At 48.3% G+C, this 14,063-nt stretch overlaps 1 protein-coding gene across 2 annotated transcripts in view; it reads right to left on the bottom strand.

Annotated features, from left to right (window-relative positions):
- Positions 1 to 14,063, bottom strand: part of cfap46 (cilia and flagella associated protein 46) — a 368,598-nt gene that overhangs the window by 341,346 nt on the left and 13,189 nt on the right. For both annotated transcript variants that reach the window (XM_072479134.1, XM_072479136.1), the window contains exons 5-7: positions 13,770 to 13,934; positions 12,333 to 12,456; positions 11,130 to 11,224 (exon numbers count right to left, since the gene is read on the bottom strand). In XM_072479134.1, coding sequence (XP_072335235.1) covers positions 11,130 to 11,224; positions 12,333 to 12,456; positions 13,770 to 13,934 — 384 coding nt within the window. The remainder of the gene's footprint in view (positions 1 to 11,129; positions 11,225 to 12,332; positions 12,457 to 13,769; positions 13,935 to 14,063) is intronic.

Here is a 14,063-nt window from a genome sequence, read left to right as displayed (position 1 = left end):
CTGCAGAGGCCGACAGGTAATCATTCCATATCTTCCAACCCTGACCTCAGTAATTAAGCATCCGGGGGTTAGGAGCCATATTCCGTGGCAGGTCAATGGGTGCCATATTGAAAAGATGTCCAAATCATTGATCTACCGTCGAAGAAAGAAGATGGATTTCCAGGAACTTTCTGAGTCTAGGCAATGGACCTCCATTGACACTGCAGCTAGTAGATCCATCTGAAAGATGCTCCTCTCACCCACACGGTGATGTTCCAGGGTCCAGAATCAATCTTGGTCTCCATCCATAACTCCAAAGACAGCCCCAGGTATTCTCTATGCAAGTCCAGAAGATGGTGCCAGAGTGAGGCGACTCTCTGCGAGCTCTCCCCAACAGATCCACTTTTTACTTAACTTCTACTCATTATAATCTTTTAAAATTTAATTCTAAGAGCAACATTATTACTAACCTCTCTCTTTTATCTTTTCTTGCAGGCTTGAACATCCTCTGAGGCCTGTGGAGACCTTGGCGACCTGACCTCCACGACCTGGAAGTGGATCGGGCCGAAACCGGAAGTGAAGCCCCAACCTCGATTTGGAGCCCACACGGACCTCGGACCTCCCAACCCGGCCTAACAAACGACGCCAGCCCCCGGATCACATAGCCCAGTCCCTGGAGCTCCCGACCCGACCCCCGATGACGAGACCCGGCCCAACTCGGCCCCGAGAGACCCGCCCAGCGACCCGACCCGGAAAGGCCTGCCCAGCAACCCGACCTACCTGGAGATGGAAGAAAGAAAAATCCACAAGGAGGCCTGACCGGGCCTACTTCAAGACCCGACCCCAGAAGCGCCCAGGGAGGGAACAGACCACGGGACTCAGCCCAACCTGCCTAAGGAAGCCCCTGCCCATGACCCAGGACCCCCAAAATGGCGGAGACCCTGCGCGAGGACCCGAACGCGCTGCGAGGTATTCACGTGCCCGCAGAACGCCAGGACCCATCCGGGTTGCAAACATGCCCCCCTAGCAACCCCTCTACCTCAACCAGCACCCGGGATCCTGCCAGACGCGACCCCAGAAACGTAACCAGCGCCCTGGTCCCCGCCAGCACCCTGGACCCTGCCAGACGCAACCACCTACCTTCCATAAGGTCAGACTTCTCCCATCGGATCCCAGGATCATCCAGCTGCAGCCGCCGACCGAAGAAGTGATGGAAACGTGGTGGTCTGCAGGTTAGACTGAAGCAACGTGGTTTCAAGACCCCTCTCCCCAGCATTCTCCTGGCAAACATCCAAGCGATCGAAAACAACTGCATGAACTCAACGCCAGGCTTACCTCTCAGAGGGAAGTAAGAGACTGCTGTGTGCTCTGTTTCACAGAGACATGGCTCACCCCCGCCTCACCAGACTGTGCCATACAACCTGAAGGCTTCTCAATTCACCCGGCGGATCGCACCGCGTCATCAGGCAAAGCGAAGGGTAGAGGGGTTTGGCTCATCAACTCCTCCTGGTGCTTGGATGTGGAGACCCTAGCGACCTACTGCTCCCCGGACCTGGAATACCTGACCGTGAAGTGCCGCCCATACTATCTTCTACGTGAGATCACTTCAGCCATTAACACAGCGGTCTACATTCCACCCCAGGCAGAAGTGAGGAAGGCGCTGGATGAACTGAACACAGTTATAAGCAACTACGAAACAGAACACCCGGAGGCCTTGTTCATCGTGGCCGGAGACTTCAACAAGGCCAATCTCAAGAGTGTACTGCCAAAATTCCACCAGTACATCTCCTGTCCCACCAGGCACGACAACACTCTTGACCACTGCTACTCAAAAATCAAGGGCGCCTACTGTTCCATCCCCCAACCACATTTTGGGAAATCAGACCATAAGACGGTGCTCCTTCTCCCGGCATACAAGCAGAAACTCAAGCGGGAGAATCCAGCTAAGAAGGTTGTGCAGTGCTGGTCCGAGGAAACAGAAGAGCTCTTACGTGACTGCTTAGAGACAGTGGACTGGTCCATATTTAAGAACTCAGCGACCAACTTAAATGAGTATGCCATCACCGTAATAGACTTCATCAGCAAATGTGTTGATGACTGCGTGCCAAAGAAAGCAGTACGTACGTTCCCCAACCGGAAACCATGGCTCAATCACGAGATTGACTCCCTACTGAAGGACAGATCTGAGGCGTTCAAGTCAGACGACCTTGACCTGTACAAGAAATCCAGATACGACCTCCGCAAAGCCAACAGAGATGCCAAGAGAGAATATCAAACCAAGCCAGATTCACAGACAGACTCTCGGCGACTGTGGCAAGGATAAACAACATAATGGGCTACAAAGCGAAGCCGAGCAGTATCTCCGGCAGCAGCGCACCCCTCCCCGATGAACTCAATGCAGTCTATGCTCAGTTCGAGCTGGTAACCAACAATCCGCTGTTGAATGCCCCAGCAGCCCATAACTCACCCATACCCACCATCACAGCTTCCGAAGTCAGATCGGCCTTCCTGAAAGTGAACCCTCGGAAGGCGATGGGCCCAGACGGGATCTCTGGTCGTGCACTCAGAGCCTGCGTGGAGCAGCTGGCAGAGGTGTTCGTGGACATCTTTAACCTGTCCCTACTCCACTCCGAGGGCCCCACTTGCTTCAAGAAGACCACCATCAAAGAAGAACCAGGCAACGTGCCTCAAAGACTGCCGTCCAGTCGCCCTGACTTCAGTCGTAATGAAGTGCTTCGATAGGTTGATCATGAAGCGCATCACCTCCATACTCTTAGAACGCCTTGATCCACTGCAATTCCCATACCGTTGCAACCGGTCCACAGCAGACGCCATTTCCCTGGCCCTGCACTCATCCCGAGAGCATCTCAAAAACAAGGACTCCTACATCAGACTCCTATTTATTGACTACAGCTCCGCCTTCAACACCATAATCCCAGCTAAGCTCATATCAAAGCTCCAAGACCTAGGACTTGGCTCCCCACTCTGCAACTGGATCTCGATTTTCTGACCAACAGACCACAATCAGTAAGAATGAACAACAACACCTCCTGCACAATAGTCCTCAATACCGGGGACCCGCAAGGCTGCGTACCTAGCCCCCTACTCTACTCCCTGAACACACACGACTACGTTGCAAAATTTGGTTCCAACTCCATCTACAAGTTTGCTGACGATATGACCATAGTGGGCCAGATCTCGAATAATGACGAGTCAGAATACAGGAGGGAGATAGAGAACCTAGTGGAGTGGTGCAGCGACAACAATCTCTCCCTCAATGCCAGCAAAACTAAAGAGCTGGTCATTGACTTTCGGATGCAAAGTACTGTACAGACCCCTGGCAGCATCAACGGGGCCGATGTGGAGATGGTTAGCAGTTTCAAATTCCTAGGGGTGCACATCTCCAAAAATGTGTCCTGCTCCACCCACATCGATGCTACCACCAAGAAAGCACAACAGCGCCTATACTTCCTCAGGAAACTAAGGAAATTCAGCATGTCCACATTAACTCTTACCAACTTTTACAGATGCACCATAGAAAGCATCCTATCTGGCTGCATCACAGCCTGGTATGGCAACTGCTCGAGCCAGAACCGCAAGAAACTTCAGAGAGTCGTGGTCACCGCCCAGTCCATCACACGAACCTGCCTCCCATCCATTGACTCCATCTACACCTCCCGCGCCTGGGGAAAGTAGGCAGCATAATCAAAGACCCCTCCCACCTGGTTTACTCACTCTTTCAACCCCGTAACAGCCTCCCCGAACAGGCGCCGGAATGTGGCGACTAGGGGCTTTTCACAGTAACTTCATTTGAAGCCTACTTGTGACAATAAGCGATTTTCATTTTTCTTCCATCGGGCAGGAGATATAGAAGTCTGAGAACACGCAAGAACAGACTCAAAAACGCTTCTTCCCCGCTGTTACCAGACTCCTAAATGATCCTCGAATGGACTGACCTCATTAACACTGTATGCTTCATCCGATGCCGGTGCTTATGTAGTTACATTGTATACCTTGTGTTGCCCTATTATGTATTTTCTTTTATTCCCTTTTCTTCCCATGTACTTAATGATCTGTTCAGCTGCTTGCAGAAAAATACTTTTCACTGTACCTCAGTACATGTGACAATAAACAAATCCAATTCAAGTCCCATCTTCTACATTCCATGTTGAGTGGGAGGGTGAGCTACATGGAAGATGCAGAGATCCTTCAGTGTGATTTGGACAAGTTGCATGAGAGAGCAAATGAATGACATATGCAATGTGATTTGGATAAATGCGAGGTTATCCACTTTGGTAGGAAAACTGGAAAGGCATACTATTATCTGAATGGCCATACATTGGAGAGGGAAATGTGCAATGAGACCTGGGTGTTCTCATGCGTCAGTAAGGTAAGCATGCAGGTGCAGCAGGCAGTGAAGAAGGCAAATGGTATGCTGGTCTTCATAGCGAGAGTATTCAAGTACAGGAGCAGGGATGTCTTGTTGCAATTACACAGGGCCTTGCTGAGACCACACCTGGGATATTGTGAGTTTTGGCCGCCTTATCTGAGGAGGAAAGTTCTTGCTCTTGAGGGAGTGCAGCAAAGGTTTACCAGACTGATTCCTGGGATACCAGGTTGGACATATGAGGAGAGGTTGAGTCGGTTAAGATTATATTCACTGGAGTTCCAAAGAATGAAGGGGGGGGAATCTCATAGAAACCTATAAAATTCCAACAGGACTAGACAGGACAGTTGCAAGAGGGATGTTGCCGATGGTGGGGTTGTCCAGAAGCACGGGTCACAGAAAAAGGATACGGGGTCGACCATTTAGGATAGAGATGAGGAGAAACGTCTTCACCGAGAGTGGTGAACCTGTAGAATTCATTACCATAGAAAATAGTTGAGGCAAAACATTGTCGGCGGAATTCTCTGTTCCTGAGATTAAGTCCGGCCGGGGCTGGATTCGCAGAGCTCTCCGACGGCAAAGCTGTGTCAGGATGAAGGCATCATGCACACTGCCCGGGTGTCGGGCACAGACATGCATCACACATCAGCTGCACATTATCGAGTGGGACCCCTTTCTGTTTGTGAAGATCAGCCTGTCATCTGCATATGCTCATAAGGCAACAGGCATCCCATCAGTCAACCCCTAGACCCAAGCGAAGCATCTGGCAATGGATTCCGCTGCCCAAGCATCCTGGTGGGCTCAGCCCACATTGAAATGGATCTATTGTGCCAACTGGGCATATAGGGCCTCCATGATGGCACCGATGCACCCGTGCACCGAGCTCTGGGAGATCCCGGTCAGGTCCCCTTCGGCACCTGGAAGAACCCCGTTGGTAAATGTTCAGCGTGACACCAAGTCACTGGGAGCGTGTTTCCTCCCCATTCCCCCGCGGTGCTAGATGTGCCATGATCTGGCAAATATTTGATTTGATTTGATTTATTATTGTCACGTGTATTAGTATACAGTGAAAAGTATTGTTTCTTGCTTGCTGCCACCGCACCTGGACCAATTCATCGTCCAATGAGGGGCGAGCACCACCGCCACGTGGTACAGGATCAATTCCATTGAGAAACTGTGCGAGATGGGGCACAGACCCAGAAGGTGGTGGAGCAATCGCAGAGTAATGTGGTACAGTCTCAGACAGAGGTGGTCCAATCTCTGTGTGCTCCATAGCCGTGAGCATGCAGACCCTGGTCGAGACAGCAACGGCCTTCAGGACTGGCAATGCCAGATGGCGGTTGAACCTCAGCGGCTATCTCCGCTCGCACCCCGTCCCATGGAGTAGCCGGGGGACATTGGGCACACAGAACGATGAAGTGGTGATGGGGCCCGTGCCAATGACTCACGCAGGGGAGGTGATGGAACACTACAGCATCTTGGACACCCACCTGTCCCTGACACATCTGGTGGGCAGCGGGCAGAACAGGGTGGCATCACACCACCTGGGACACCCAAGCAAGCAGCTGGGCCCATCCAGATCCGGCCGCCCCAGAAGATGCCCACCAAAGGGGACCCAGGTCACAGGGCTGGTATCACAGTCGGCCGCCTCCACTCCTGATGTACCATCAGGGGATCCACCTAGACGTAGCGCCTAAGGTCAGAAAAATCAACACCAGTTAATTTGGCACGGGTGCAGGGTACAGTTTAGGGATAGAGGTTAGGGCAATGCCAATCCAGGGCCTACACCCTGTAGTGTTGCAGATATGTATCAAGGAGGGGGTTGCAAGTGGGGGGGGGGGGGGGGGGGGGGGGGGGGGGGGGGGGGGGGGGGAGTGGTCTGGTGTCCATGCCCCTGGCCAATCCCCCCCCTCCCAATCGGTGAATCTGGAGGCAATCAGAGCATCCCATGGGTATTGGCCTCAGCCCACACGTTGTTTGGCCTCCCGCGTCTGCCTGGACCCCTGCCCTATCCATCCTCGCCCTCCCCCGGATCCTCCTCGTCGGACGAGGACTGGCATTCATCCTCCTCCAGCACGTTGCCCCTCTTCTGCGCGATGTTGTGGAGGACTCAGCAGGTCGCCATGATGCAGACGACCCTCCCAGCCCCAGACTGGAGGGCCCCTCCAGAGTGGTCCACGCACCTGAACCGCATCTTCAGAATGCCGAAGCACCTGCTCAATCACACTCCTGGTTGTTACGTGGCATCATTGTAGTGAGTTTCCGCATCGGCGTCATCAGCCACGATCGCAGCGATAACGCCTGTCGTCCAGGATCTAACCCCCTCAGCTGGGGGTGCGCCTCGAGGAGGCCGGGAATCGTCGAATGTGTCAGGATGAAGGCATCATGCACACTGCCCGGGTGTCGGGCACAGACATGCATCACACATCAGCTGCACATTATCGAGTGGGACCCCTTTCTGTTTGTGAAGATCAGCCTGTCATCTGCATATGCTCATAAGGCAACAGGCATCCCATCAGTCAACCCCTAGACCCAAGCGAAGCATCTGGCAATGGACTCCGCTGCCCAAGCATCCTGGTGGGCTCAGCCCACATTGAAATGGATCTATTGTGCCAACTGGGCATATAGGGCCTCCATGATGGCACCGATGCACCCGTGCACCGAGCTCTGGGAGATCCCGGTCAGGTCCCCTATGGCACCTGGAAGAACCCCGTTGGTAAATGTTCAGCGTGACACCAAGTCGCTGGGAGCGTGTTTCCTCCCCATTCCCCCGCGGTGCTAGATGTGCCATGATCTGGCAAATATTTGATTTGATTTGATTTATTATTGTCACATGTATTAGTATACAGTGAAAAGTATTGTTTCTTGCTTGCTGTACAAACAATGCATAACGTGCATAAGGAAGGAAGGAGAGACTGCAGAATATAATGTTACAGTTATAGCAAGGTGTAGCGAAAGGATCAATGTAATACGAGGTAGGTCCATTCAAAAGTCTGATGGCAGTAGAGAAGAAGCTGTTTTTGAGTCGGTTGGTACGTGACCTCAAACTTTGGTATCTTTTTCCTGACGGAAGGAGGTGGAAGAGAGTATGTCCGAAGTGAGTGGGGTCCATATGGTGCACTGTCCTCCTGCTCAGCTGGAGTCTTCGACGGCATGCCTGCTCCAGCAGGTCCTCAAATGACAGGTGCTACTGGTACACACAAGGCCTCATATGGTGCCCCCTTTGAACCGCCTCCTCCTTGGCCTGTTGGAAAGCCGACTCTCCATCCTCAGCAGCTGTCTCCTGTTGCTCTGGCAAGGCTCCACTACTGCATGATCCTCCTCTTCAAGCAGATCTAGCTCGTACAGCTGCAGTGCCTTACCCAGGGCTGCGGCGATTAGGAAGGCCACCAGTGCTGGTTGAATTCCAATATCCATGTTAGCATGGTGCGTACCCCTGTGCCTACCAGGTCCATCGGGCTACACAGTGGCCCAGGCTAACACTATGGACTCTGCCCCCACATGCCCACTGTAATTGATAATATGGAAAGATGTCATTTGAAACATGGATGTCTGGCAATATCTGGTCTGAGAGAAACATGAGAGAATGTAGGGAAAGATCCCACAAAGGGTTAACAGCAGCTGCAAAGAGCAGGATTATAAAATGCAGATAGCCTTGGTCAAACAGGCTTAGCAAACAAAACAAACAGGATTTTTGTATGAGGCTAAAAACAATGGTTCACACCTTCATTGAAATTAACCATCTTAGTAAGCAGCTGGAAAGGAAAGGATGAGGTTCAGTTGAATTTGGTGACAATTTTAGGTGTGAAATTCTGCTAACACCAAGTAAATTAAAGAAAATTGGAGACTATCAGTCTACGAGAAACATAATTTCAAGCTAAAATCAAAGTCATAATTATGAGCTGAGGACACAATTGGAAAATAAAACTATAGAAATGACAGGAATTAAAAGTAACACCTCTTGAAGTCAAAACATTTTGAACATCACAAAGATCTATGAGATGAAGTCATGTCAAAATGAATACTTAGTTGTATTAGAATGTTTAGATCAAAGATACTTTTTACAATCAAAGTGAAAAACGTTACTTTACAGTAAAGTCATAAAAACTTAATAACTGTTAGAAAGAGAATATAAACCCAGAGACCAGAGCAGGAACTACCAGAACTCAGAGAGAAGCAGAGAGGCGGAGAAGCAGAGAAGGAACAAGCAGCTCAGTCAGATTACAGTCAGCTCGGCCATGGGAAAGGGACAGGGCATAGCAACCGAGCTAAAACAGCTAATACATCTAAGGAAGACCAGAATTTAAAGAGGAGGCAGAGTCAGCTCAGAGACAGTCAGCAGAGCCAGCTCTCACAGCTCGGTCCATGGGAAAGATAGGACACAGCAACCGAGCTCACCAGCAAATACATCTAAAGACCAGATTTTTAAAAGATTGATTGTCAAGTTGGGCCTGAAGGTCCCTTCAACCAACCAGAATGATCCAGAAGCAAGATCTTTATACCTTTCTATAAAGACAGTAATTGCAGCTTTTAAAAGAAAAAATATAATAATAAAATAACTTAAAAGATTTAACCTGAAATAGTGGTTATTCCAAAGTCTACTTTACTTACTTAGCAATGCGGGACCCAGGATCGATGCTACTAAGTGGTAAGTAGATGAAATCTTCGGTGAAGGTATGGGTTATACGGGGGATAACCTAAAAATATAGTTTGACCTGAATAGCACCCACCGAAGCCTGCATCGGAGTCAGGGAGTGAGAATCCCTGTTCACCATTTGGAATGTTGGCCCTTTTTGGTATAGGGGGACTTCGAAGAATAGTGGTGAGTTTTCAACAACACCCGCCATCGTACCGCATCCCCGCACCCCTGGCCCCGTCAGTGCCGGCAACATGGTGGCCTCTGGCACTGGTGCCCGTCCCTGCCAAGGGGTACCGTCAACTACCGCTGCCCATGCCAACAATACATTCCACAGCCCCTGTCTGGCACGCCCACTCCCCCCCCTTGTAGGGGCTACTGTGGGCATTGCCCTTTGGCCCTTTGGTGGGCCATGTAATGCCCCGCTGGTTCGACGGAGGGTGGGGTGGAGTATGGGGGCTGGGGTGCGGGGGGTGGGGGGGCTGCTAGGACAGAGAGTGGGGGCTGGGGTGATGAGGTGGGAGCACCCATATGGCCAGTAACTAGGGGCCAGTGGTCAGTGGGGTGGTCAGTGGAGTGCGCAGCAAGATGGCTGCCTTGTGGGCCGTGGCAATGGTGGTCTGTGCCTGGACAGTTTTCCAGTCCCCTGGTGGGTCTCCCTGGCCCTGCGGCTCATGTTCCCCATCACCCTAGCAGGGCCCCACCCCTCACGCCAGCCAGCCCGACCAGCATCAGGACCGGCAGCCCACAGTTGCGCCTCTCCATGTCCTACCTCTTCTCCCTCCCTCATCAGCTACGGCACCTGTTTCACGGTTTTTAAAAGCACAAGAGAACCTCGCCGTTGGGAGTTTACCCCAGTGGAGGCGGAGAATCACGGAGGCTCTGGAGAATACTGGGTCAGACCCGCTAATGATAAACAGCGTTTACTGCACTTCCGGAGTGGAATGCATTGACGCCGCTGTCAAGGCGATGGAGAATTCCGATTTGGCATGATGCCGGCACCCGCCACAATTTTGGCATCGGAACCGATTTTCCGCTCAATCACGTTTCCCGATTCGGGCGTCAGCCGACGGAGAATCCCGCCCTGTATTTTTTCAAGAAGCAGTTAGGATATAGCCCTTGGGACAAAGGGGATCAAAGGATGTGGGGTGAAGACGCAATCAGGCTCTTGAGTTGAAAGATCAACCATGATCATAATGAATTGCGTAGCAGGCTTGAAATGTCGGATGGCCTCCTCCTGCTCCTATATTCTATTGAAAGGTCGGATGGCCTCCTCCTATATTTAATGTTGTTCAGACATGTTCTGGACCAACATGTTTTCTCATTGGCTTGGCAGAGAATCAAGAGGGGGGGGTGGGGGGGGGGAAGATTCTGGTTGGGCCTTCATCTACATCCCATTAGCGAGTTGCAAATCATTTTGAACGGATTTCTCGATCTGTCATGGTGGGCACCAGCAGAAGATCCCACGGGAAATTCACGCTTGCGTAAAACCTATTTTCTGACTCCTGCCGAATTTGACCTCTGCCACCGCCCACTATTAAACCCATTGGCAGGAACATGGGAGAATCCCACTCCATTAATCTGTCCTGGCAACCCCGCTCTACTTTTCCAACCCAACTATCTCTCCTAGTCACCCATTCGTCCACCAAAACCTATAATTTCTCCAGGATCTCCCAAATCCTCACCAATTCCTAGGTCAACCTCGGCTCAACGGCCTTTCTGTAGCCTTCCATTCAGTTCTTATCAAAGATAGAAATTAAACTGACAAGGTTCATTCATCACGATTAATCAGAATTCATTCCAATGGTAGTTATACTGTGGGAAGTATAATTTGTTCAGCTAAGTCATTATTCTCACCAACAAGCGATGGAACTAAAAGCGAAGCGGCTGCCTGCTGAAAAAAATGGCAGCCAACTTAAATAAAAATAAAGGTGCTCTGTAGAGGGCACTGTGTTGCCTTGATAGCTGGTTGAGAGGAATTTCTAGTTGAAAAATCAATCATTTCTGAGCAAATGGTTAGTGCCATTTGATCATAAAATTTGGTCTAATTCAATACTTTTCCAGCAAATTTATACTGTTATTGCGTCTTCAAGAAAATAAAAATATTGACCTAAGCTAGGCACTTACGATTTCAGTCTGTGAATTTTATAAATTACTGTCAGTTTGATGGATTCTTTGACCTCTTTAGCGACTTTGAAAAGATCCACAAGCTTGTGATGCACCTAAAGTACAACAATTTCATGTTTAAAATGTGTTCTCAGAAGTAATCAAGGAGCAAAATACTTGGCCTCAGTGTTCTAACATTAAATGAAGACACCTCATACTTTGAAATCTGAAAACATGGTTTATTCACATAGATTACATTCTGATAGTTCGATTGTATGATCCTTCAATAGAAATAATCTAAGAATTGTTGATTTCAAATCAGACCCTGACATAAACAAAAAGATTTTGGGCATGATTTAAGGGCTCGACATGCGGACTTGGTGACATGACAAAGCCCTTTAATCTCGCCAAGGTACCCAGGTGCCAGGTTGCCCTCGTCAGGGATCAGGCCCCTGCCCTGCCTTTAGGAGAGCTGAGCTCGCCAGGGCAGGAAATGGGATAAGTGTGGCCTGGGTGAGGTGTTCCCCACTGAGGCAAAAAAAAAAGACAGAGTCCTCTTAGATAGCAGGGTCATTCTCGGTGCTGCAGGTGCTGATAAACACCCAGCTATACCTGCCCAAAACGGGACTTATTTTTTTGTTAAGTCGCATCCTTTGACTCTTCTGTGAGTGTTTTACAGTGTGCTACTTTTGACCATTTAAATAATCAATATTTAAATGCACCTCATAGTAACAAAAATTAAGAAGGTAGTTTACTTTACACAGCTATCGGAAGCGATCAGTTGATATCGTGAGACATTTTACCATTTAAAGTTCTGACTAGCCTGAAAAGCAACTAAACTTTAACTGACCTCAAATTTTGGTTTCCTAGCCTAACAATTAAACTCTTATTAGCCCACTTTTTCAGCAGACAAACATGTTCTGCATTGCGCCACATGCCATTTTTATTCATAGAAATTTATTTGATTCAAGACGCTTATTTTTCACAAAAATAACTGAAAAAAAGCTTTTTGATGTTTTTTTTCCTGAAGTCCTAGTTTAAATAAAAACTTACGGTTCTATGCAAGTGGCTTATACTTCTTGCATAATGTATAAAAACCCTGATTAGACCTAAATATCCCCTTCTGTTAGTAAGGATTCATTTTGAATATTTTAGCTATTCAGCTCAATTATTTATGCAGTGTAAAATCTGAATCTTATTTAATATCTATGTAACTTATTTTACCTGTATAGAAAATATCTTCTTATACATATGTGGAACACGAGTTTTAATAAATTCTGCTGTACTGTAGGCAAACATTGTTGCATCTTTTATTTGTGCAGCATCCAGATAACATTCAACGAGTGCACTGAAATAAGAATTAGAAACATTTATTGGACACTTAAAATACGTAATACTATATAATTCATAACTAGAAATGTAAAATTATGATTATCCTCTCGCTCGTGAAGCCTTCCAACACACACATCCTCCCGCCCCACTGATTGGACGTAAGCCAACCTCGGCTAAATTTTCCCCTTCCCGGTTCAGGCGCAGTGAGGCCAACTGTAGTATTCCATTTGCTGCCTGATCTGACATCAACAAAGCCAAACTAGAATGGGAAAGAAACATGGCCGTTTCATAAAGATGAAACTATCACACTCAGTCAGTGCACCTGACCAGCAAAGATACTTTAGGCTAGGGCCAGTGAAATGGCACAGTGAGTCTGTCGTGCTCACTTTAAAAACAAGTACTGCCACATACAGTGCTAAAATGCCAATTCCTGTCCATCCCCTCATGGTTGACAAATACCTGTGAGCCAAATTTCACATCAAGTCCAATTGTAGCAATCCTGTTTCACCTTCCAGAGCTGCCAAATTTTATAATGCCTCAGGGACGACACATTGGTTAGCACAGCTGCAAGGGCCGTGGGTTCAATTCCAGCCTTGGGTGACTGTCTGTGTGGAGTTTGCGCGTTCTCCCCGTGTCTGCGTGGGTTTCCTCCGGGTGCTTCGGTTTCCTCCCACAATCCAAAGATGTGCAGGTTAGGTGGATTGGCCATGCTAGATTGCCCCTTCGCGTCCAAAGATGTGCAGATTGGGTGGGGTTATGGGATTATGGCGATAGGGTGGGGGAGTGGGCTTTGGTAGAGTGCTCTTTCTGAATGGCCTCCTTCTGCACTGTAGGAATTCTATTCTATGGTTCAATAGTGACTGATACAAGATCAAAGGGGATACAAACCACATCTTGCCAAAGTTCATAAGCCCCCAGCATATATGGCTAAATGCCACGCTTTCACCTATCACTTCTCAAGCACTGCGAACTTTATAATACTTAACATTGTATATTGTAATGTATTAAATATCAGCTCTTATCTACTATCAAAATCACTATTTAACAATTAATAATGAAAAGGAACATTGCTTGAAACTTGCCCTTCAATTACAATAGAAATGAATCATTTTGCACAGTATGTGATTGCCATTTCTTTAAACATCCACTATACAATACACTGATATTACTTGGCGGACTGAAATACTATAAATATTTCCTTTTCAAAGACTGAAACCACAAAGTTATAATTAATACAATGTTAACTGCACACTTTTTTGTTAGATTGATGAAATAATTTGGGGTTAAACGGGTGGTGTCATTGTGCAAGAAAAATAAGAAGTAGCTTACATCCTTAATTCAGCCCTCCATTGGTAGTCTAAATCATCAGTGGCTTGCAATCCTTTTATAACCTCAAGAAGACTTGTGATCACATGGTAACAGAAGCCAGGCTTTATAAACGGCCTTATCAGCCTCCAATATAGAACAGATGCATTGTAAACCAAGAAGTGGTATCTGTAAAATAAGTGGGGGTTTTTACTGCTCACTTTTACAGCATAACTATTAATCGACTATTTAGGATCTTTGATTTGGCAAATGAAAATGTATTAGAATTAGGTAATTTTTCTAGGGGTTCTTTTTGTT

The sequence above is a fragment of the Scyliorhinus torazame genome, chromosome 16 (genome assembly GCF_047496885.1).
Source record: "Scyliorhinus torazame isolate Kashiwa2021f chromosome 16, sScyTor2.1, whole genome shotgun sequence".
Lineage (NCBI taxonomy): Eukaryota > Metazoa > Chordata > Chondrichthyes > Carcharhiniformes > Scyliorhinidae > Scyliorhinus > Scyliorhinus torazame.
This window is presented reverse-complemented; position numbering and strand designations above follow the sequence as displayed.